At 41.7% G+C, this 22,351-nt stretch overlaps 1 protein-coding gene across 1 annotated transcript in view; it reads left to right on the forward strand.

The window, feature by feature from the left end:
* The window catches only part of LOC147055658 (cGMP-inhibited 3',5'-cyclic phosphodiesterase 3A-like), a 43,448-nt gene that overhangs the window by 18,673 nt on the left and 2,424 nt on the right, over positions 1 to 22,351 (forward strand). Inside the window, exons 2-13 of the mRNA XM_085914886.1 lie at positions 7,765 to 7,815; positions 13,017 to 13,277; positions 14,687 to 14,844; positions 18,383 to 18,456; positions 18,634 to 18,785; positions 18,873 to 19,010; positions 19,642 to 19,753; positions 19,946 to 20,059; positions 20,630 to 20,829; positions 20,961 to 21,164; positions 21,786 to 21,947; positions 22,025 to 22,280. Coding sequence (XP_085771012.1) covers positions 7,765 to 7,815; positions 13,017 to 13,277; positions 14,687 to 14,844; positions 18,383 to 18,456; positions 18,634 to 18,785; positions 18,873 to 19,010; positions 19,642 to 19,753; positions 19,946 to 20,059; positions 20,630 to 20,829; positions 20,961 to 21,164; positions 21,786 to 21,947; positions 22,025 to 22,280 — 1,882 coding nt within the window. The remainder of the gene's footprint in view (positions 1 to 7,764; positions 7,816 to 13,016; positions 13,278 to 14,686; positions 14,845 to 18,382; positions 18,457 to 18,633; positions 18,786 to 18,872; positions 19,011 to 19,641; positions 19,754 to 19,945; positions 20,060 to 20,629; positions 20,830 to 20,960; positions 21,165 to 21,785; positions 21,948 to 22,024; positions 22,281 to 22,351) is intronic.

Below are 22,351 nucleotides of genomic sequence, written 5' to 3' on the forward strand. Positions count from 1 at the left end.
CTCCGTCGTTTTTGGTTGCCAAGCGGTGCTTTATTACTCCCTTGAACAAGGAAAAAAAAAAAGCTTTATGTTATTGAAATTACCACCCGCTTGTACTCCAAAGCTCTCATTTCAAGGTCAAATCGTCATGCTGTTCAACTGGTCATTAAGTTGCTCTTGACGTAGATGCGGCCGTCCAAGATAAATATTGTCGCTTAAAGCAGTCAGACTTATGGCTTCATAAAAACATTTTACAGTGGAACTGCACCCAAACCTTTGCACGGCTTGCACAAATCTAATCGCTTTATTACGCTCCATAGTCATCAAAACTGAGAAAACTGGATCTGCCTAACATTTAGATCCATGTGATGCTTCACATATGTGAGACAAATGTCGGGGATCTTTTCAGAAGTCTCACACATTTATTGAAGTACTTTTAAAAGCTCGAGTAGAGCTGAATAACTGATAACTGATGCACGCTTTATCTTACCAATTTTAGTGATTCAAAGCAAGTGAAATAACACAAACAGATGCAGATGCCTCTTGCAGCTATTTGGTGATGAGCAAGTCAGTACAAACAATTTGCTTGTAAATGTGAGGAAGCAACTTTTTTATAATGCTTATTATTTTTCCATGATTTGTCCTTGTGAACACTGCCAAGCATTATGCTTCCTGCTTGACAGTTTTTGTTCTGGTGTCTGGCTTTTTTGCAGTTCCCGTCCACTTGCATTAGGGACGAGTAGAGCAGTGAATCAGCCTACAGGAGCTGAGTGGAGTCAAACAAGCATCGTTAGATTTCTTCTGTGTGCCATTGTAGTCATTGTCATGCCTTTTTCTGGATATAACTTTTTTCCAGCGACTGATTGGCTGAAATTCACAAAGCTGATCTAGTAGCATATACATTGTGCAAACATAGCTTTCAAATTTGGATATGCATTTTTTTTTTATTTGGGGGAAGTTTTATCTAGCATGACCCTTGTACGTCCAGAGCCAACATCCACTTAAGCGTCATAATGTGTTTTGTACGCTCTTCCTGTGACTCGAGCATGAACTGGTCATCAGCAGCCATAAACACTCTGTCCCCTGCATTGAATCGATTGCGATTTAAAACACCCAAAGCAAACTGGCACCTTGCAAACGGAACAGAGCGGAGGCTTGTAAAACAAACAAACAAGTGAACGCTGTGTTCCCTCCTTCGCCTCGCAAGGCCCCAGCAGTAATCCTGACTGGAGCATTATACTCTAATGGCTTTGGCATGCTCCTTTGAGGGGGGGGTCTTAGCCCACCAGATCCCCTAAACGCATAGAGCCGAGAACCTCATTCCTTGAGCCAATCTGAGGTTGAGCATGTGCCCCCAATAATATTGCAGAGAAATAGTCGTCCATCTTTGGGATCTTGAATCCAGGAATAAGGTTAACGATTTACTGCCAGATCCATGTTGCTCATGTAGCATCACCGTGGCATCATATGGTGAGAAATGCTCTGGACTCAAGCTAAGCCCTTCCCTGGGTGAGCTGAGGATGATCAAGCTCATTAGTCACACATTAGTCAACAATAAGCAGAATCCAAGTAAGAAAGCGTGAAGGGGAGATTAGGTGGTCCACATAAAGTTTAAAACGCAACATGAATAATATTAGCGCATGTGAGCATTTTAATGGCCATTAAGTTCACGGTGAGAGCACAGCACATGCCAAGAGAGGTTGCGGCGTGTTAAACTTTGCATAGACACAAGTGCGGTCCTCGTTTCCTGCACACGGCCCCTCTGCTTTGGCAGCCCACCTTAATAGTTCCCTCCAGTGATGACGCAAATGACCCGTGATGACTAGCCCCCCCCCGCTAAAACATGTAAAACATTAGCCAGCTTGAATTGCAATGACTCTCGCTCTCCATACTCTCCCATCAGCGGGTGGACGAGAGGAGATTTATAAAGTCTCCTCCCCGGTGAGTGACTACAGGTACTCGAGTGGATGTGGGAGGGGTGCGAGATAGTTTAACTGTATTACGCTGATGGACTTCAGTGTTAGGGTTCAAATGCAATTGGTTCAAATGACACATAATATTAACATGGTACGAGCAGAATACCATGTGACACATTCATCACAATTATTTTTTTTAAACATCTAATTAATTAAATGATTATTTTTTTAAGCTTTTTTTTAACCGTCAAAAAATGTATTTTTATGACTTCAGGTTTATTGAAAATTTAATTATCCATAAGTGTGAAAGTGAGCGTGAATGGCTTTTATGTGCCCTGCAATTGGCTGGTCCACTTGCCACTTGCCAAAAGTCAGCAGGGACTCTAAAGAGGACAAGCGCCCCGGCAATTGAAATAATAAATCAAAATAAATATGTTATCATTGTGTTATATTATGTTTTCTACAGTTATACATTACAGTATTATTATTTTTTTTATGTTTTTAATATATTAGTAATTATAATTTTTTTTTTTTAAAATGTTTAATTTATTTTTATTTTATTTTTCACAGTTACAGGACAAATTGCAGTAAGCCAAGATTTTTCAAAATACTGTACACCTGTCATGATAGTAGTATTTACTTTGGGCCTGACACCGATGAAAAGTGGGCTTATGTGTTCTTGCTCGGATGACTTATGACTGACTAAACTGCTGTAATATCCAAAAAGCTCATCTCATTGTCAAAGACTTTGCAGGATGTGACCTAGTTTTTGGTAGCGGAGCAAGAGATGTCAGAGAGCGCCGCAGACGCCAGCTCATCTCCGACGCGGCGCGCTGATAGAAGAACAATGTCGGAAAATGAAGGGGATGATTTTGTCTGCTCGAGGTTGGCAGGGTTGAATAGAAGTTCAACGAGGTGTAGTCTTAAATAAATAGATGTTTCTTGAATGATTTGAGCTCGTTGGTGAGAAAGAACGCTGCGAGTTTAATTGGACAGTGCAGAGGTTTCCGCACAATCCCTTAGTTAAAGCTACTAAATCCTGCCTGCTGATTTTATTTAACCCAAATGTAAACTCAGCACTATTTTCCCTCTCTCTTTCCCTTTAATTGTCCTCACTGAATACTCAAGTGGAGTCTCAGTCAATTCAGGCCACAGACTAGACACACATCAATGTGTAAAGGCTGTAAAGTAGAACAAAGTAGGACGCGATGAGATGAACAGCGAGAGCTAATGAAGCGCTGACCGTGAATGAGTGATTAGGAAACACGTGCGCCTACTGTATCTGGCACTAAGCTATATTTGGGATGAGGTCGTTTCCGGCTCATTTTCAAGACACTTTTTAAAAAAATGACTCCGCAGCGAGTTGATGACAGTCTTTTCGGCTCATTCCAAGACCTCTCGGCGGGGCCTGGTGACAGAGGCTGGAGCTCCAAAGCAAAACACTTGACACCCAGTAGGAAGTGGCTCTTAGGTTGGTATTGGCCAGAGCAAGGCAAACAGCAAGGTTTTTGTCCAGTTTGTTTGTGCTACGTACCTCAGAGATGGAGGGCTTGCTGTGGGCTGTGGCTCGGGGCCATGGTGGTGGAGAGGCTGACACCCACTCTGCTGCCCTCCCCCCTCATAACACTCTGACAGGGAGGAGGTCTGCAAGTTTATCTCCCTGCTACTATTTTCAATCTGTCAAACATTTTTTTGAAGGCGCCTATCCTTGTTGTGACCCCTATAAATAAATCTGGTAATATGTTATCGTAGCAATATGAAAACTGTCGGGAGGTACGATGTACGCAGACTTTTGTATTCTTATGGACATTCGAGCCCATAAATAATGGGGCGTCGACAACAATTTTTGTTCAAGGTATGGCTGCCATTGGAACTACTTCGCTCCTCTATGCGCATAAAGATGAATTCAGGAGTACGTTATATGGGGTTAGGGTTAGGGTTAGTGGTTAGGGTTAGTGGTTTGGGTTAGGCTTAGGGTTAGGGGTTAGGGTTATATTCAGCCGAATATTTCAGAAGTCATTGGAGAAGGGCTTCGTGGTGCTGACGGCATACCTTGACAGCAAGCAGGGAAAAGTAATGGAATGTTATGCAATAGGCCAGTCGATTACCTGGCCTGAATCCGACTGAAGATATCTCGTTTGTAACTAACGTCATGCTAGATTGTTTCTACATTACTTATTCTGGTCATTGTAGATCCATTATTTGTCACTGATGGCGTATCAAGAGCTGCATGATGAAAGTCTGCTATTTGCGGCACGATGGAAAAGTTCATTTCTTTCTGTTTATTCTTTGTGTATTTTCCAATGATGTATTATGAATTGCGTACTAAGGGGAGCGATTGGAAGAGGAAAAAAAACTAAAGTTTCTATCTGGTCAGTGCAGTGTCGGTCTGCCTCATCTACCTCTCTAAGCACCTGTTTGCTTTCCTACCACATGTTTAAGGCTAAGTGCACCTCTTATTTACTCGGCTGTGTTTGCAGTAGACTTGGTCAGGAGGGGCTCGTTGGGTCTCGTTCAGATGTCGGCTTTCACCTTCATTTCACGCAGTGGATGAAAGTGTCATGATTTCAGATTTTTTTGGAACGATCAAATTGTAAGGAGCAGTAGTTTACCGTTGGTTAAAATAATTATGCATCGAAAACAAGCAGAGAAGGATAAACAGCATCCCGTCTCTAGCTCCTGTGGGAATAATTCATTAAGCATCTGCAAGGTCTACCAAGTGAAGACAAGGACTGGGTGGATGCATTATCGCTGGCTTTTAACATCCAGGACGATTGTTCTATGCCCTTTACAAGTACTTTGTGTCTTCATTAAGACAAAGGTTTGCTGAGTGCTTGTGGCTTTAACTGTGTTAATACTGACACGAGAATTGTCGAGGCATTCTGAAGCAAAATGTGTTAACACCCAGCAATGAGCGAAGACAAAACAACGCCTTATTCTCGAGAGAATTCAATCTTGCCCAGGGGTCCCTCAAACCTGAGTGCCAAATCGACATCTTGGAGTCGTTCCAAAGGTTGTGCAGAAAAGTTTTAGTTTCTATTCACATCATGTTTGTTTTTTAAAGTAATTGAGTTGAGGTGCTTTTCATGTGTTAATCTGCAGGAAAGTGGTGTTTTCACATTCAAATTATTTCAGTGACCTTCTTGGGTTTAATTTTTTAATGGCCGACTAGAAAAATGTAGCTTGCAGTTTTTTTTGTTTCTTTTTTGCAGCTAGTCGTCATCTGCCATTTGGCTAGCTATAAACCATAAAACTGGATCACAAAGAGTCCAATAAATCCTTCCTTTGCCTAGTCTGTGATTTGTTTTATAGAATAATACCCACACATTAAAGTCTTATCAAACAACTAAAGTACATACTTTGTTGCCCCTCTAAGTCATGTACATTAAATCACCATTGGTGTTTGCATCATGATTGAAGGGTCTTCTTCCCTTTTCAATCATTTATTCTTCCAAAGGATTGGTCGCAGTCTGTTATAAATCCGTGGATGATGAAAAGCCGTGGATGGGCTGTGCTTTATGCTGAGAGGGCAGCTCACTGAAGTTATCCGGTGAAATAAAGGCCATGACGTTCCTGTGTTGGCACTCTGGAGTTTCAGAGCGATAACACGTCTCTTTGGAAGTTTTACTTCTCTGGCTGACTGAGTTTTGTTGCCTGGAGGTGATTGGAGAAATCATTCATCTGCACTTTTACATCTTTAGACAAAATACTAGCAGTTAGGTGTTGCCTCAATCTTACAGAAATCTTTCTGAAGCTAAAATAATGTTTTTATCGCAAGTGGTGTCGTGTCAATGTGTGCCGGATTGTCCCTTTGTAATGTGCATTATCGACACCTGCAGGACTGGAGTGGAACAGCAGCAGGAAGTCACGTGTAGGAATTTCTTAACCTTTCCGTTGAACTGCTTTACTTGCGGCATTCGATTCCACTTTATCTACTATTCTTGTTAAAATCAATTAAAAACTGGCAGTAGGAAGCACAAGTGACCTGGCAATTAGCACGTCTCCCTCGTGGTTCTGAACTTCCGGGTTCAAATGTCTAGCCTTTCTTTGTGGACTTTACATATCTTTCCCATGCTTGCATTTTCCGTTCATACTCGGGCTGTTCCAAAAACTCCAACTAGTCAATCCAGGGTGGATAAGTCAAGAAGAAAGAGCAATACCCCAAAACCAGACATACTAATGAAGACACACAAGTGAAATGTTAAAAATCTCGCTCGTTATATATGTTGTATCGAGATTGCGGCTCACATTTCAGGCCCTGAAAGCAAATCATTAGTCACTGTATTATTTGTGTGTATGATGTGTACCTCATCCATATGTATTAGTGTCCAGACCCAAACCACAGTCTTTGGAAGGTTTCTGGGTCACACATCTATCTACCTTGTACTTTTCTTTTACTAGCCAGCTCTGATTTGATCCGAGGTAAGGTTTTGGCCCGTCACGGAGCCTTGAGTGTCACGAGGCTGTGTTTCAAGGAACACACATGCAAAGCGGCCTTACATAAGACTGTTTGTGTACACTTGGAGATGATCATAAGACCTTGCTCAGGTTCGTCATTCCCTGATACCTCGACTGTTGTCAAAGCTTTAATGAAGCGGTTAATCGGAGGCCGTTTACAGTGAATCGAATAAATGAACCTTTTACTGTGTGGATGAAGCGCTACCTCCAACTTCACTATCCGCAACTCCTTGATGAGCCAAGTGACAAATTCTCATTCTAATTGAATCAAGCTTTTTATTTAATATAGTGTTTATTGAAATTCATTTAGGGAAAACACAAAATAATTTTCCTCATTAGGTTATAATATTAATTTTATTTCCACTACAGCATTTTAATTTAGTTTCTTTGGGGAGGTCTAGAAATTGTTTTACTGATTTGATTCATAATGCATTTTTAATTAAATTCATTCATTTAACTTGGTGCTTATACCGAAAGCCATTCCTGTATTGTTTATTCACCAAGCATTATTATTTACAAGAAAGTAGTATTTTGTCACATTTTTTGTTGGTCCTTCTTATTTGCCCAGCAGGCAAAAGAGCCTAGTGATTCCTGGCTGTTCAAAATTCTTATCGGTTGTGTTTTTGTTTTGTTTTTTATTTTATTTACAGATTTTTTTTTTTTTTATCCAAGCCAATAACAACAATCCTGTTGTGTCTTGCTTGGAGTCAAGTAGCATTACAGGATCACACGTATCACACTGGTGTCAGTCCAAGCCTCTCTTTTAGCCCACAGCATGACACAACTCAATAAGCCCGAGTGACACATTCAATTACACCTGAATTATCTGTTTGGCGCCAAGACAGAGACGCTTGCCTTTGGTGAGTGTGGCGCAATGATTTGTCAAAGTGACATGTCAGCTTTGTCAAGGCCTCTATGGACTGGTGAGCTGAGATACATTCAACGAGTCTTTCGTCGTGACTTGGCTGTCCCGAATTTCCGGAGCACGCGTCATTGCTCTCCTGCATGACTCTGGAGAAAGTGAAAAAAATAAGGGGGGGTGGGTAAGACCTGAGGGGGACACAGTGGCTGGTAATCAGATCCTCCGCCTCCACCGGACCTTTAGGCAGCCAGTAGGAACGAAAGTAAACCAAACCTGACTGTGAAATTGCATTAGATGCCTGTGCTCAGTGGGAAGGGGGTTGGGGGGGGCAAACTCATTACCAATCGCACGCTTTCTCCAAATGTTCACAAATGTGCACTATGATGTAATCGTTATCAAATATATTGCCTTGTCAGATGATGAAGCTCCATTTAAATTGACATTCTAAAAGAACCCCTTCCAAAAAAAAAAATGGAATAATGTTTATGAATGCCGCTGCTGTTTTTTTTTTTTTTTTTCTCAGTCATTTACTTCTTTGTTGTTTCGCAGATACTCGCCCGCTCAGACTGGGAACACAAAAGAGGCTCCCGAGGATCGCAGGTGGGTTGGCCGACGCCACGCATGCACACAGACACACACATACATGCACACACACGCATGAGTGCTTCAAACATGTGCAAAATCACTGAATGAAGTCAAGTATACACCCAAATCCAAGTTTCATTTTGGTACATAATGTCATAGCTCACATGTAAGCACAGCATTCAACGGGATAAACAGACTTTAAGCTGATGACTTCCTATTTTTTTTTCCTCCCATTACTTCCTGATAGTGGAACGAACACAATCGGGCACCAGTCACTGGTATCGGCACCCTTTGTGGTACACGATACCTTGATCGGCCCGATACCTGTTATTGGTACTCACCCATCCTTAAACGTTTGAGGTGATGCCCTTTTGAAGTCCCTCTTGTATTTTGCTGGCTTCAAGGATCGAGTTGAATGATTTGGTCACATTGGGGACATTCAAGGTCAATGAGACACATGCTTTTAGAGGACAAAAACACACATGCCCAATGTTTGGGCATCATCATTGTATCGAGCTGCCACTGAGCCACAGGGCACCGTTGGACGTTGGTACGGCACTTTGCTGCGCGTGTGTGTACACGTGTGGCACCCGCTATCAGCAGAATAGGCTAAAATGAGAGGTGATGACAGCGTGAGATTAGATAGCGCCAATAAATCCTGCAAAGTTGTTGTGGGATGGGGGCATTAATTATTCTTTAATGATGTGCGATCATAACTCTGCCATGACTTGTAATCAATCAATGTGTGTCTAATTTCCTGCTTAGCCTTGTTTGAGTGATGTGTCCTCTTCAATGATTGGTGATTTTGCAAAGCTGGTGTCTGTCAATCGAGTGTCAAGATGTGTGAGAGATTTTTTTATTTTTTTTTCTGGCAAGCGTCTCCATGTGCAGGCTGTTGTCCCTTGGCTCTGCTCTCTTCCAACGGAGGCTGCTTGGCTTTCATAGTGCAAGCGTGACACCTCGTCAGATGCTTGCATCACACAGACACCTCTTGAGCTGCTCGCACGCTGGCTTGATTGATTTGCATCGCGTCGTATTCGCCAGCACGCGGCACATTAGCGGAGTCATTTTCCAAACCGCATCTATTATTTTCCCTGGCGAGCCAACGCTTTCATGGATGTTAGCTGTGGAATTGACATTAAAATTACAGTACGTATGGAAAAAGGTCTATATTGTAATAGATTGCAGGCAATCAAAACACAGCCAAAAAAAATCACTTCATGTCCCTTCTTATTAAATCATTCTATGAAAAAAAAAATGAAAGTTCTTATTTCCAAGCTCTTGTAACGTTTAGAGTCCACTTATATTATGACATGCCTGCTGCATTGATAGCCAAGCTACAGACCATCTTGTACCACATAATGAAACGCATTCATCACAAATGTAATGGGCTTAAAAAAATCGTCTGTCCCAAATCTTTTTAACAAATTCTTTTTTTGAAGGTTTTTAGACATTATGCCACAACTAAAACAATATGGCGACTAACTCTGTGTATTTAGCCGCTATTAATATTTAATGGATTTAACTCCTTGGCTTACAAAAGTCTTTCTGCAACAAAGATTTAAAGTAATTGTTTTTCAACTATTGAATTAGTTGATATTGAGCAAAAACTACAAACGTGGGAATGGACAAATAGTAGCGATTTGCTCAACACCAAAAAAAAGGCGAATGAGCAAAATCAAAAAACTGGTGAGCTGTGATTATTCAAGCAAATAAGCAAATGTGATGTCATTTTCAGTCGACGCTAAGTGGCAAAATGGCAGCCCCCCTCAAGTGGATGCAAGCAGGTGCATTTTTCTGCTTAATTCATATTCAACAAACACAATATTAATGAGAACGCCACACTTCGACTCATAGGGGAAATCGTAGTGATCAGCCACTAAAATGTACCACATGAAAAAGACGCCTCAATTGAAATAACTAATATTATATGATATTGATTTTTTTTTTTATTGCCCCACATCCCCTTACATGTTCTTTGTTTGAATATAACATGCAATAACAACATGTTGCGGCCAGGCTGCGGCGGCGGAACCGGGTTCAGTCTGAGCAATTTGCTCGCTTCTAAAGAGCTCGTAAAGGGATTTGGGCTCGGGGCTTGTTTGGGAAGTTGGAAGCTGAGTGCTGGGTGTAGTTTTGGCTCGACGAGTCTGGCTGGGAACGAAGAGAATCCGGAGGGATCTTTGTGCTATGATTCACACTACGTGTATCACTGCTTTGTTATTCTAAGTGGTGAGCTCTTCAGATAATCCGGTCAGGGTCATTATATGGATTGGCCGTCAAAGGGGAAATACAAAACGGAAAATAAACATACCACGTCAGCATTTTGACATTGTCCGCAAGATTATGAGAAAGCAGAAATTCACGTCGCGCGCGTAGCCTCGTCCTTGTGAGGACTAATATTTTCTTATAGGATTTGAATGTGTTTACTTAGAAGATCAAACACTTCACTTTCTTTCCAGCAGGCCCTTGAGGCCATATGTCCCAGCGTTTAGTTCCCTCGCGGGACGCATTATTTTCTCACTATTGCACAATTTCAACAAATCCCAAACGTCGCTTTCCGTTTACTGCAGACTCCATGGATGGCCTGTTTAGATGATGCAGCCAAATGAGCACCAGATCGCAAATATGTGACCTTTTTGTGGATTACATGAAGAAAATCATCAAGGAAAGTTTACTTGAATCCCTGATGTATGTGTATGTATATATATATATATATATATATATATATATATATATATATATATATATATATATATATATATATATATATATATATATATATATATATATATTTTTTTTTTTTTTTTTTTTTTTTTTTTTTACAAACCCGATAAAATTAACATCAAAGATTAGGGAAAAAAAATCCAAAATATAAGTAATTTTTTTGATTGCGTGCACAAGAAGTTACTGTGTGGACACGAGTGAGCAAAAGCCAAGTGCACACAAACAAGACTTCAGAAGCGCCTGCTGATTTGTTTTGACCAGTCCTGGCTCTTGTGCGCGGACGGGCCGTCGTCCGGGCGTTGCTCCGCCGTACGCCTACTTACACGCTTTTCCACAGCGAGTTCACACGGCCAGTGAAAAATGCTTCACTGCGCAGGCCGTCATCGCTCATCCGTGTCACAACAGAATGTTCACGCCTCGGCTCATGTTTGACTTGGCTGTTAGCTGATCATAAAAAAAGTGTTTATTGGTACTTGTCCGTGGTTTAAATGTTACATGTTAACAAAACCTTGCGCATTCATCATTTATTTCAGTTCTGGCACAGGCCTCCAGGTTAGGAGAATGATCGCGAGCTCTTTGGCAGCTGACATCAGTCAAAGTTGCAAATCTTAATGTAGCTAGCACAAAGCAGTTTATTCTACTTTTGAAAACTTCATTTAAAATGCATCACACTCTAATTGTGAACTACATAGCTTTCAACTCTATCACACTCGAAGAGAATTTTTCTGTCCACTGCTTCATCATATTAATCCAAATATTTTGCATTGAGAGAGTGTTTTTCTAGAAAACAGCAGTCAGTCACATGCGGTTCATAACCTGTTCAGAAACCTTAAACACAAACATTAAGTTGATATACAGGATATCCAAGAAAAATAAAACAATAGTGTTGTTTTGCCAGAAAATAAAAAAATGACACATGACTTTCAAATGTTTTCTTTTTTTTTTTTTCTTTTTAAGAATTTGACCCAGATTTCACTTATTGTATGAGAACGTTGGAATTATCCAAACAAATGGCGAGTGTAGCGAGTTTCAAGCTTTCAGCTACTACATGCTATTTATTATGCTGTGTTTTGTATAGTTTTGTGATTACTCACTTTTGTATATTTTTTTTGTGGTAATTTTAAACATTTTTACAGTATCAAAGAAACGAGCAGGAGGGTTTAAAACAAATTAAGTGTGACTTTAACTTATGAGCTAACTTGATTGATTTTTATCCCCGTGGTCAGAGCGAGACCGTTCTACTTGTGTTTTGCGATGCCGTGCTTATAAATACATATTTTATTATATATGTTTATCTACACAGCGTCCCAAAGCTAAAAAAATCTCAGATTTAAATTTAAATTCTTTTATCGGACTGGCACAACAGCACATTTATAGAAACCGAGGTCCGGTTTGAGAGTTCATCCAAGCAATGTGTTGTATGTAAAGTCATGTTTTATTTATTATAGAAAGGAACTCAGTAGCGTACAGCCACACAGTCCTGATTTGGACCTGTACACTCATACAATATTTAAGTACAATGAACATTTTGTACACAAACCATAGAAGAACTTCCTTTCCATACCTTGAATTTTTGAAAATTTGCTGACATTTTATATGATACTGGAATTTGTGTCATTTGAGACATATTTTTCATTTTCCTGCAAATTGCACCACTTAATGGGAAGGTTCCGCTGTATTTATTTGTTGATGATCCAGATGGTCTAAGTGCGTGCAAGAGTGTGTGAAGATATGAGACCCGCTAGGGGGGTCATTGTTTTTATTTTTCCCGACCAGATGTTATGCAGCCCAAGAGACGCTTGTTTACATTTAAAGTGAACAGCATTTAATACAGAAGAGGTGATGCAGAAGTTGCGGATTAAGAATAACCTCATTGACAAACACATGGCTTTTTGTACTGGACAAACCCTAAGCGGCAACTACTGCAGACTAGGAGGGAACATTCATATGTACTCCAACCTATCAGATATGAGGAAGGAAAATAACGTGAAATGTTCCCACATGTTGAGGCTGAATGGTGAGTACTCAGACACACGCGTGTTGTGTTCAAGCCAGCGCCAGGATATTGAAGCCAGCATAAACATACAGTATTTTTTTTTTCGGGCTGTCTAGCAGCTGGTGTAAAAGGGAATGTGACATTTAGGGGGCGAGAAAAATCTGATAACATTGTCTGTGCAAAACGAGAAGTCTGGTGGAGCTATTCGCCGACAGTTAATTAAAACTGGACCCGGCTCGGGAAGATGTGAAAGTTACCAGATGACTCGAAAAGAGATGAAGCCATGTTGTTTGGCTTGGATGTTGCTAATGAGCCCATTCATTAAGCAACGTCGCACAGATGTGCTTAACTGGACACGCTTCAGACGGATTTTGTTTGGTCTAAAGTCCAGCCAGACTACTGTTCGTATTTCCTTATTTCCTGTGCTGCCCAGTCCTCCTTTGTCACAATTTGGGCAGTCTGAATATTTTTTCACTTCATTTCTCCATTCTAGTCATCAGGTACCAGCATTATGGTGGACATTGCAGTGATGGGAGAAGCACATGGGCTGATCACAGACCTGCTGGCTGACCCCTCTCTGCCCTCCAACACCTGCACCTCACTGCGAGCTGTCAGCAGCCTGCTCACCACCCAGCTCACCTTCCAGCCCTTGCATCGGCCCCGCCCCGCCCCCCTGCTTAACCCCTCGGACGCCTACGTCTGCTCCGACTCCGAGGAGGGACCCGAGAAGGGTGAGAAGACGTCCATCCATAAGGTAAGGAAATTCGTGGGGGCGACATGTGGTGCAAATCATGCTGAGAGAGTTGGGCCCAAACATTCAAATGTACAGTTGTCTTTGGGAAGTATGTGCAATTACCCTTAGATGGAACTGCGATCCGCCGTATTACGGCCCAAATGATTTAAAGGGCACAAATCGCTCCACACACATGTTAATCTTTGAGCCCGTCTTCCCGCTAATGGCTGCTGCTGCCTCTCAGACCTTTTAGCATCAAATGAAGGAGTGTGTTTTCATAGAGTTGAGTGAAGAAAAATAGAGCGCGTCTACTGCTTGGAGCTCGCTTCTCCCTTTCATAGCCACAGCTGTGTCAACATGACAGATGTGCAAAAGTCATACTGTGTGTGTGTGTGTGTGTGTGTGTGTGTGTGTGTGTGTGTGTGTGTGTGTGTGTGTGTGTGTGTGTTTAAGAAAGAAGGGCAACGTGACGTATGCACCTCTCAAAAAGGTTAAAAAGTGTGTTGTTGATATCTTTTGGTATGTTTTTGAAGGCAACACCCATCCTGGCGGTCCTTTGATAAAACCAATCACGTTGTCTGGCCTTGTAGGAGTGACCAATGGGTTTGCACAAATAGGATTCCCCAGAATGACAATGTCCATCCAGCTCTGTGTTGGAGGAGAATCACAGGAGGGAAGTTATTTAGCAATGGAAAAAAAAAAAGTCTGTTATCATTTGCTTCTGAGTAATAGCAGGATGTTGGCTTTTCAAACACTTTCTTTTTAATTTACAATAAAGCCAAGCAGACGTTGTGCTTTGACATTTCTGTTTCAAACACAGGATCCATCTCTGTCCATGATTTCTCTGCAGCCTACAGCTTGTACTGCAAGACTTCCACTTGCGGATGATGTTAAAGTTGGCTGGTGTGACCACTTGCGTTCACACTTCAAATATATTTTAAAAAAATATGGAAGAAAAATTGCTAGCAATATGTTTATTTTTAATGTGAAGACAATTTGTAATTTTAATATTGACACATAAAATAATGTGGCAGGCTGTATCTTGCCCCCGGGGCCTTGAGTTTGACATCGGTGATTTAATGTAAATGCTAATGACCGTGACTTTGAGCAAAGGGGCAGCGGGAAAGTGTTTGTTTGAGACACTTTGCTTTGAATGGGCTCATTCATGATTCCGAGCCAATATTTATTGGGTCATCAGACTGAGCGAGCGAGGGAGGAACGTTGCCATGTTTTGTGCTTCTTTGCCAAGCTGCTGCGTGGCATGGAGCAGATGGAAGCATCACACATGGGCAAACAGTACCGTGTAAAAAAAAAAAAAAAAAACGCTCTTACATTTGACCAAAGAAAGCATTCAAGCGCTTTTTAAAACAATGTCAGTTTGATTTTGTTCTTGACCTTTTAAGCATGTTTACGTTCCTCTCTGCGTGCAGCGTCTGAGGCGGAGTCTCCACCCGGGTCTTCTGAGGAGGATCTCCTCCACGTGGACCACCACCACCTCCGCCACAGGCCTGCCCACAATCGAGCCAGGGCCCGTGCGGAGGGACCGCAGCGCCAGCATCAAACCCTACCACGAAACACTCATGTGCAGGTAGTCTCACATATCCACTGAGCCCGGCTTTTAGTCATCCCTTTACACGCTCTAGTTCCAGAATCACATGCTTCATTCGATCATAGTTGTACGAAACTGCAAAGCAAGACCTCTCATAATGGTTTTCGTGTTCTGACATTACGTCAAAGTTATTAGGTTTAGTCCCAGCGGTGCGGCTGTAGTTTTGCCGAACGCATCAGCGTGACTGCACAGTCATGGCACAGTTGTGTACGTGTGTGTGTGTGTGTGTGTGTGTGTGTGTGTGTGTGTGTGTGTGTGTGTGTGTGTGTGTGTGTGTGCGCAGCCGAAGCCAGAATGGAAAGAAGGCCCACAGGCAAAAAGCATTAACCCGAATAACTAAGACACGCATAAACTCTCTGCACATTAGCGCTGAAGATACTAGCACGAGAGCCGAGTCCATGAATGGGCCCCAGCGACTGTCGTGTGTGTGTATATTGTGTGGTTTGCTGTGCTGGCTTTGTAGAAGCTTTGGAAGCTAGCTCAGATGCAATCATGTTGAGGCTATTAATCGATGTGGTGTGGTTTGCACTTCAAAGGCTTTTTGACTACTCATTTTGTTTGGAAAGAAATGCAAAATAAGTCAAGACGGCCGGCCCGCTTGTGTCTGCCACTTTTCTTACAAGTTACGGCCATAAATATAAATCTTCTTTGTTGTGATCAGTCCAGAAATGGCATTCTTTAAAGCGTGTTTGTGGTGACCGTGCTATTATGTTTGGATGAATCCAGGACAGCTGAGCGTGTTTTGAATCACTTTACAATTATTGCACAGTCAAGAGTCATTTCCAAAAATCCCAGCTGCGTACGTGCGTGTGTATGTGCTTTAAATATGATCTACGGGACATAGTGTAAAGTTGAAAATATTCTTCTTTGAATATGCAAACAATATTCCAGCAGCCAATCATTTTGCAATTGGTTCAAGCCTTGGTGAACTTTACTTTGGAAATGTTCATATTAAAAATGATTATTGTAGTTAGTTTCATAGCGCAACATTTCCGCAATTCAAAACAAGAAATAAATGAAAATGTCAACATCACATTTCAAGAAGACTACTGGGGGCAATGAATTTCCACATGCACATAAATAGAGCCTCTTAAATGATTCTCACTGTTGGCCATAATATGATTGAAATAAATCTGATGAAAAGCAGTGCTTTTTATAGTCCATCTTCGGAAAAACGACTTTCATGCTAGAGACTTATGTCGCTGTCGCTCGTTGACATCAGTCGGGGGAATTGGAGTACAGTTCATTCTCAACAGAATTTAAGAAATTGATTTGTATTCTTTTTCGATCATTTTTATGTCTTTATGTACGGAGTCAGTTTAGGATATGCGGAGGGGCTAATAAATCTGTCGGCGGCTTGTTTTGCACGTGTATTTACACAATAACCGTCCGTTACATGAGCACATTGTGTAAATGTAAGCAGACTGAAGCCGCTCTTGTACACAGGGACCCACTTAAACTGCTCTGCTCAGCTCAACTGTAGCAGGCAAGCTCCAGCTATGACCACTTAAGGTGGTGTGAGTATAAACAAACACCAGGGCCTCTCCTCTGTCACCAGAACCCTACAATTATTACATTTACACACATTGGATACACCATCACGAGTGCATTTTGTGGAAAACAAACACAGGATTGGATTGGGTTTACTTTTACTCTCATCTTATTTATTTCATTTAAGCAGCTGTAAAAGGAAACTTGCAGTGTGAAGCTTAGGATTGAACTTTTTCTTTTTATTTCAACTCATTTCTGTTATGTTAATGAGATGAGGTAACCCGAACCGTTTGATTCTCGGCACCGGTAATCAGGACTATAAATTAATTGAGCCATTGTGGGAGGAAAAATAAACACATAGCTCCTTCTCTCTGATTTATTATCTTATCTTTACCATCTTAAACAAACATTAGGCCTATTTTCTTGCCACATCAGTATTCCTGTCATTTTAGATTCACTCTTTAGAGTTAGAATTAGCAATAGCGATTATACGATGAATAAATAGAATACTTTCCGTATCACACGCACACTAGCAGTCGCTGTTGTTATCTTCATCTGGCTCAACGAGTGAATGGATTACTGGAAGCAGAAGGAACGTTTGTCAATGTGTTGTGATTGGTTTGATAAAAAAAAAATATCTAGCAAAGACTGAAGAGAGCGAACAGAAGCCAGCTGAAATGTTCCAAAAACATTAAACAGCATAGAAATACAATTCATCATTAAAATTGTCTTTTACCTTCCAGTAACTTTTTTTTTCTCACTCCTATTTTTTTCTGGGTGTCTCCCACATTTCGAAAACATGCTTAAGTTAACTGAGATATGGATTCGTTGGTTTGAATGGTTTTGGAATTGATGTGCAGGATATCTGAGCTGCACCTGTGGAAAAGCAGTTTGAGAAAATTAATTGATTCCTTGTGACTTTATAATCATGAAGCTGTAGACACAAACTACTATACGCATCCTGTGCAGACTCAGGACGTTCTTGTGATGGAAGCAAAGTCACCTAATATCTGACCGCATGTAAACCGAACACGTCCGCCTTTCTTATTTTCATTCTGCGCCGAGGCCTCAATGTCAATGGCTGAGCTTATTCTGCTGCATTAGCAGAATAGGAAGCATGGCTGCCAGTTTTTCAACTTTCATTAAAAGTCAAAGCTTTTAAAAGCCAAGCACTCCTGCCTTGCGCATACCCTTCCCCTGACAATAATGCACTCGCTGTTCGCCCGCCAAACTATCAAACTATTTTATATTCCACACCTGCGAGACATTACGTGCAACGCTCCGAACTGGCTCCGCAGACACAACACAACTCTTTGTTGGGGCCTCGGAACCGTTAGTCTAGGGTCCGTGGGCACCAAACAATTTCTCCACCGCATTCTTTTGTGCTTCTTGTGACACCGGGGCGCAAACCGCAAGTCGTTTCTCCAACGTTTTGGCGAAAAATAGTTTAATTGGAAACCGCCCCCCCCCCATCCTGACAATAACTACAATGGGGAAACACAAGAGATGATTGAGAATCAAAAACGACCTCATAATTCTTGGTGTCATTCTGAGCAGCACCAAGATGAGAGAATACTGCTTGTCATTTCTAATTTATTTGTGTGGTGATCCATTATATTCACTAATCTTTTTTTGTCTGTCGAAACAGCTGCACAAGTAGTGTTTGTTCAAGCAATGGCGGCAAAAAAAAACACTTAAAGGGATCCCTCATTAAGTTTTTACTGTCAACATCTTCCAAGTGCTTTGACATCCAAGACAGATATATTGAATGGAATCCATCCCAATATTTCAGTGCAGCTGCTGACAGCAAAGGCTTGTACGCATTTTTTTAACTTATTTTTTTTTATACAAAGTACAAGCAAACACATTTATGTACTATACTCGGTTCGCCCCCCCCCAGTGCATTTCAGCGGAATGTGCTCAGCTTGTTTGGAGGCTTTGGTTGGATTTTAATTGGTTCCTCCAAGCAATGTATATATATTTTTCCCCCAAAAATAGTTCAACATCAAATCCCTCTTGTCTACAGTTGTGGAAGACCATACATCAAGCTGAGCCACGGAGAGGGCTCGATAGACAAGGGAGACCGAATACCACGTTCAGGTACGCGGGTTTCATTTTTCATTCAAATTGGATGCACTTGTATTGTGACAATGCTTGCAATCCCAGCGAGAGACAACATTTATTGATTTACAATCCCTATAACTTCGAGAAGGTCCAAGAAAAATTTCTAACAATGAACTCTAACCTTCACTGACTTATTATTGCCTCTTTTAACAGCAGAGGATCAAGTGGTTGCGTCGTCAGACTATGACAGCACCCACGAAGCCAACCATAGTGACAGCAGTGATGTAGCACACACAGAGGAGGACACAGAAGAAGGAAAAAACTCCTCCCAGAATGTCATCCTCCACCCGCTAATACCTCCTGAGGTAAGACATAAAGACCCTTTAAATGGCCCTCAGGAGACAGCATGATGTTTCTGTAATGAAAAAAAACTCTCCCTTTTCATCATACAGGACAAAGCTATCCTGGCCCCGGAGCCGCTATTAATGGAAGATTTAGAGCCGATGATGAATCAGCTAAACAATTGGAACTTTCCCATCTTCAGCTTGATGGAGAAGACAAATGGAAAATGTGGACGGATCCTCAGTCAGGTGAGGAATTCAGTAGTCTTCACTAAACCTGACGCGTGTTTTAGAAATGTGAAAGGAAGCACGAGAACCCGATGAAAAGCCACGCAAGCACGAGGGAGAACGTGCTAACTCGACATTGGATATATAGGGCACTACAATTCCAACCCTGAGGTGCTAACCATCTCTCCATTCACAATTCAGTCAATAGAATAAATGCTATAAAATCTGAAAAATATTTTGGGTTTCAGATAAGAGGAATCTTGTATTTGGCTGAATGGTTTTCTTCTAAGATGTAGAATTGCAATTCATGTCATTTAAACTGGCAGTAATAACATTGAACTCTTTCATGTTGTGATAAACTCTATTATTTTGCCAATGAAAGTGTTTGAATTTGACTTTGGGAAAGTTTTGCAAACTTTTTAGCACGTGTGTCCCCCCCTCCTCCCCCTCTCCCATTCCAAAGCCCCAACTGTTACATTTCTAAAACCGTCCATAGGTGTGAATGTTTGGTTGTCTCTCTGCAGTGTATCCCGCCTCTTGCCTTGAGTCAGCTGAGATAAACTCCAGCTCACCAGTGACCCGATGAGGACAAGCAGTAACGAAATTGGATGAATGGTGGTGCCATTATGTTCTGCTGTTTTTCCCCTCTCAGGTCTCATACAGGCTTTTTGAGGACACTGGATTGTTTCAGACCTTCAAGATTCCCATCCAAGAATTCATGAACTACTTCCATGCCCTTGAGAATGGTTACAGAAACATACCATGTAAGCTTGTACAAATCTTGTCCGCTTACATTCAGGACCTTTGCCGAGACTTAATACCAAATCATCCACGAGAGGAAAATTGTATTGTTTGTTTTATTTAATTGGGTTCAACTGAGGCTTTATAAAATGAGATAATTAGCTCAACGCTGCCTTCTGGTGGTGATAAACTGACTCCGCTGTTCCTTGATTCAGATCACAATCGAGTCCATGCCACGGATGTGCTCCATGCAGTCTGGTACCTCACCACACAACCGGTTCCGGGTCTGCCCAGTCTCATGGCTGACCACAGCTCTGCTAGTGACTCAGGTGTGTCCAACGCACATGTTGTCAAGCTCATTTTTTTGTCATTTGGAATCACGCTGTTTAGTTCTTGTTCTCAATATGTCCTCCCTCTGATTTTTTTCTAATCAAGATCATTGATTAATCTGATAAACTGTTGTTCTAAAAAGGGTCTTTTCACATTAATCATGTTGTGATGAATTTGCTTCTAGCTCAAGAAGCACTAAACAAATATATATTGTTATTTATTGTTTTTTTTCCTACCTAGTGTCTAACTCATTAATGGTTTTGAGAAAAAGTGCTTCCATTCACATTGCAAAACTATTTGAAGTTCTGAAGAGCATGAAATTAAAGGCAGATTAGAATTTCCTCACAAGCATATTTTCATACCCTCATTTGTATGCCTTACTAAAGGCTTCTCTTTGATCCACACACAAGAGGATTTGAGGCTTCAAAAAAAAAAAGTCTCTGTGTGCATTTGAACGCTTAGATGTGTGTTTTTAAGATTTTGCACCCTTCAAGCACAATATGCATGTGTTTGTGTGGCAGCCTGTTGTTGTTCACCTTACTCCCGTTGTCTGCTTCCGTTGTGGCCAGACTCCGACAGTGGAATAACTCACAGTCATATGGGCTTCCTGATGTCAAAGACGTACACTGTGTCAGAGGACGGTTATGGCTGCTTGTCCGGCCTCATACCGGCTCTGGAGCTCATGGCTCTCTACGTGGCTGCCGCCATGCACGACTACGACCACCCCGGGCGGACCAACGCCTTCCTGGTGGCTACCAGCGCCCCACAGGTGAAGTTTAAATTCATCAATATGGATGGTGGGACATAGCCAGACAAAGTTCCTGAAGATGAGCTAAGAGGAGGATATGTCAGACAAACAAATGTTTGCAATTGTTCTGAATGTCTTTTGGGTCTGTGCAGGCGGTGCTCTACAATGATCGTTCGGTTTTGGAAAACCACCACGCTGCCTCGGCCTGGAACCTCTTGTTATCCCGACCGGAGTATAACTTCCTCATCAACTTGGACCATAGGGAGTTCAAGCGATTCCGTTTCCTGGTCATTGAGGCCATATTGGCTACAGATTTGAAGAAGCACTTTGATTTTCTCGCTGAATTTAATGCAAAGGTATTTATGATTTGGATGTGTTTGGTTAGAATGTATTGGATAGCCCGCCAATCCAACACAGGGCACTTACAGACATACAATTATTCACACTGATGGGTAGTTTAGAAGCAGATATGCATGTTTTCGGAATGTGGAGGGAAGCTGGAGTAGAGAAAAGTCACACAAAGCATAGGGAGAACATGCAAAATCAGTATTTATATATTCAGTATAGGTTGTCAAACTCATTTTTGTCGTGGGCCGCATCATAGTCATAGTTTCCTACAGGAGGCCATTATGACTGACATTGACCTGAATTGGAAATATTTGAATGCCTCATATTAGATACAGTATAGGCCAAACAACAAATTGATGAAGTTTTGAAATCAAAAGCTGTTCAAATATTTTAAAGAGAAAATAGCAATATTTCTACTTTTAAAAGGGAAGACGGTTTGCAATTTTAGTATTAACACATTAAGTCAATGCACAATTTATCTTCGCGGGCCACATAAAATGATGTGGCAGGCCAGATCTGGCCCCCGAGCCTTGAGCTTGGCACCTGTGGATTAAATATGTACTTTATGGGTTTAAGCTAAAACATGGATACCATGTTTAATTTGATCTATTTTTCAATTGATTCTCTAGGTAGGGGATGATCCATCTTCAGGCATTGATTGGTCCAATGAGAATGACAGGTTGCTGGTCTGCCAGATGTGCATCAAGTTGGCAGACATCAACGGGCCACTAAAGTGTAAGGACCTGCATCTACAGTGGACAGAGGGCATTGTCAATGAGTTCTATGAACAGGTTGGCCACCTCTCCTTCATCACTGCTTCGCATTTCTGGCCGTAACCTTGTGCTAATGAAGGTCATGCCACGTGTAGGGTGATGAAGAGTCCAATCTGGGTCTCCCCGTCAGCCCTTTTATGGACCGAGCCGCACCGCAGTTGGCCAAACTCCAGGAGTCATTCATCACACACATCGTGGGACCCTTGTGCAATTCTTACGACTCGGCCTTCCTCATGCCGGGACGATGGGTGGAACGCAAGATGGATGCCGAGGAACCCGAAAGCACAGAGAACGAGGAGGACGAGGAGGACACGGCGGAGGAAGACACGTCCACCAGCTCAGAGTCATCACGTAAGGCAAAGTGGTCTCACTCGTATTAACATTACTACGGGAATGAATACGATGGTTTATATTATCAAACC

The sequence above is a fragment of the Syngnathus leptorhynchus genome, chromosome 6 (assembly GCF_054491065.1).
Source record: "Syngnathus leptorhynchus isolate UIUO chromosome 6, UIUO_Slep, whole genome shotgun sequence".
In the NCBI taxonomy this organism is placed as follows: domain Eukaryota; kingdom Metazoa; phylum Chordata; class Actinopteri; order Syngnathiformes; family Syngnathidae; genus Syngnathus; species Syngnathus leptorhynchus.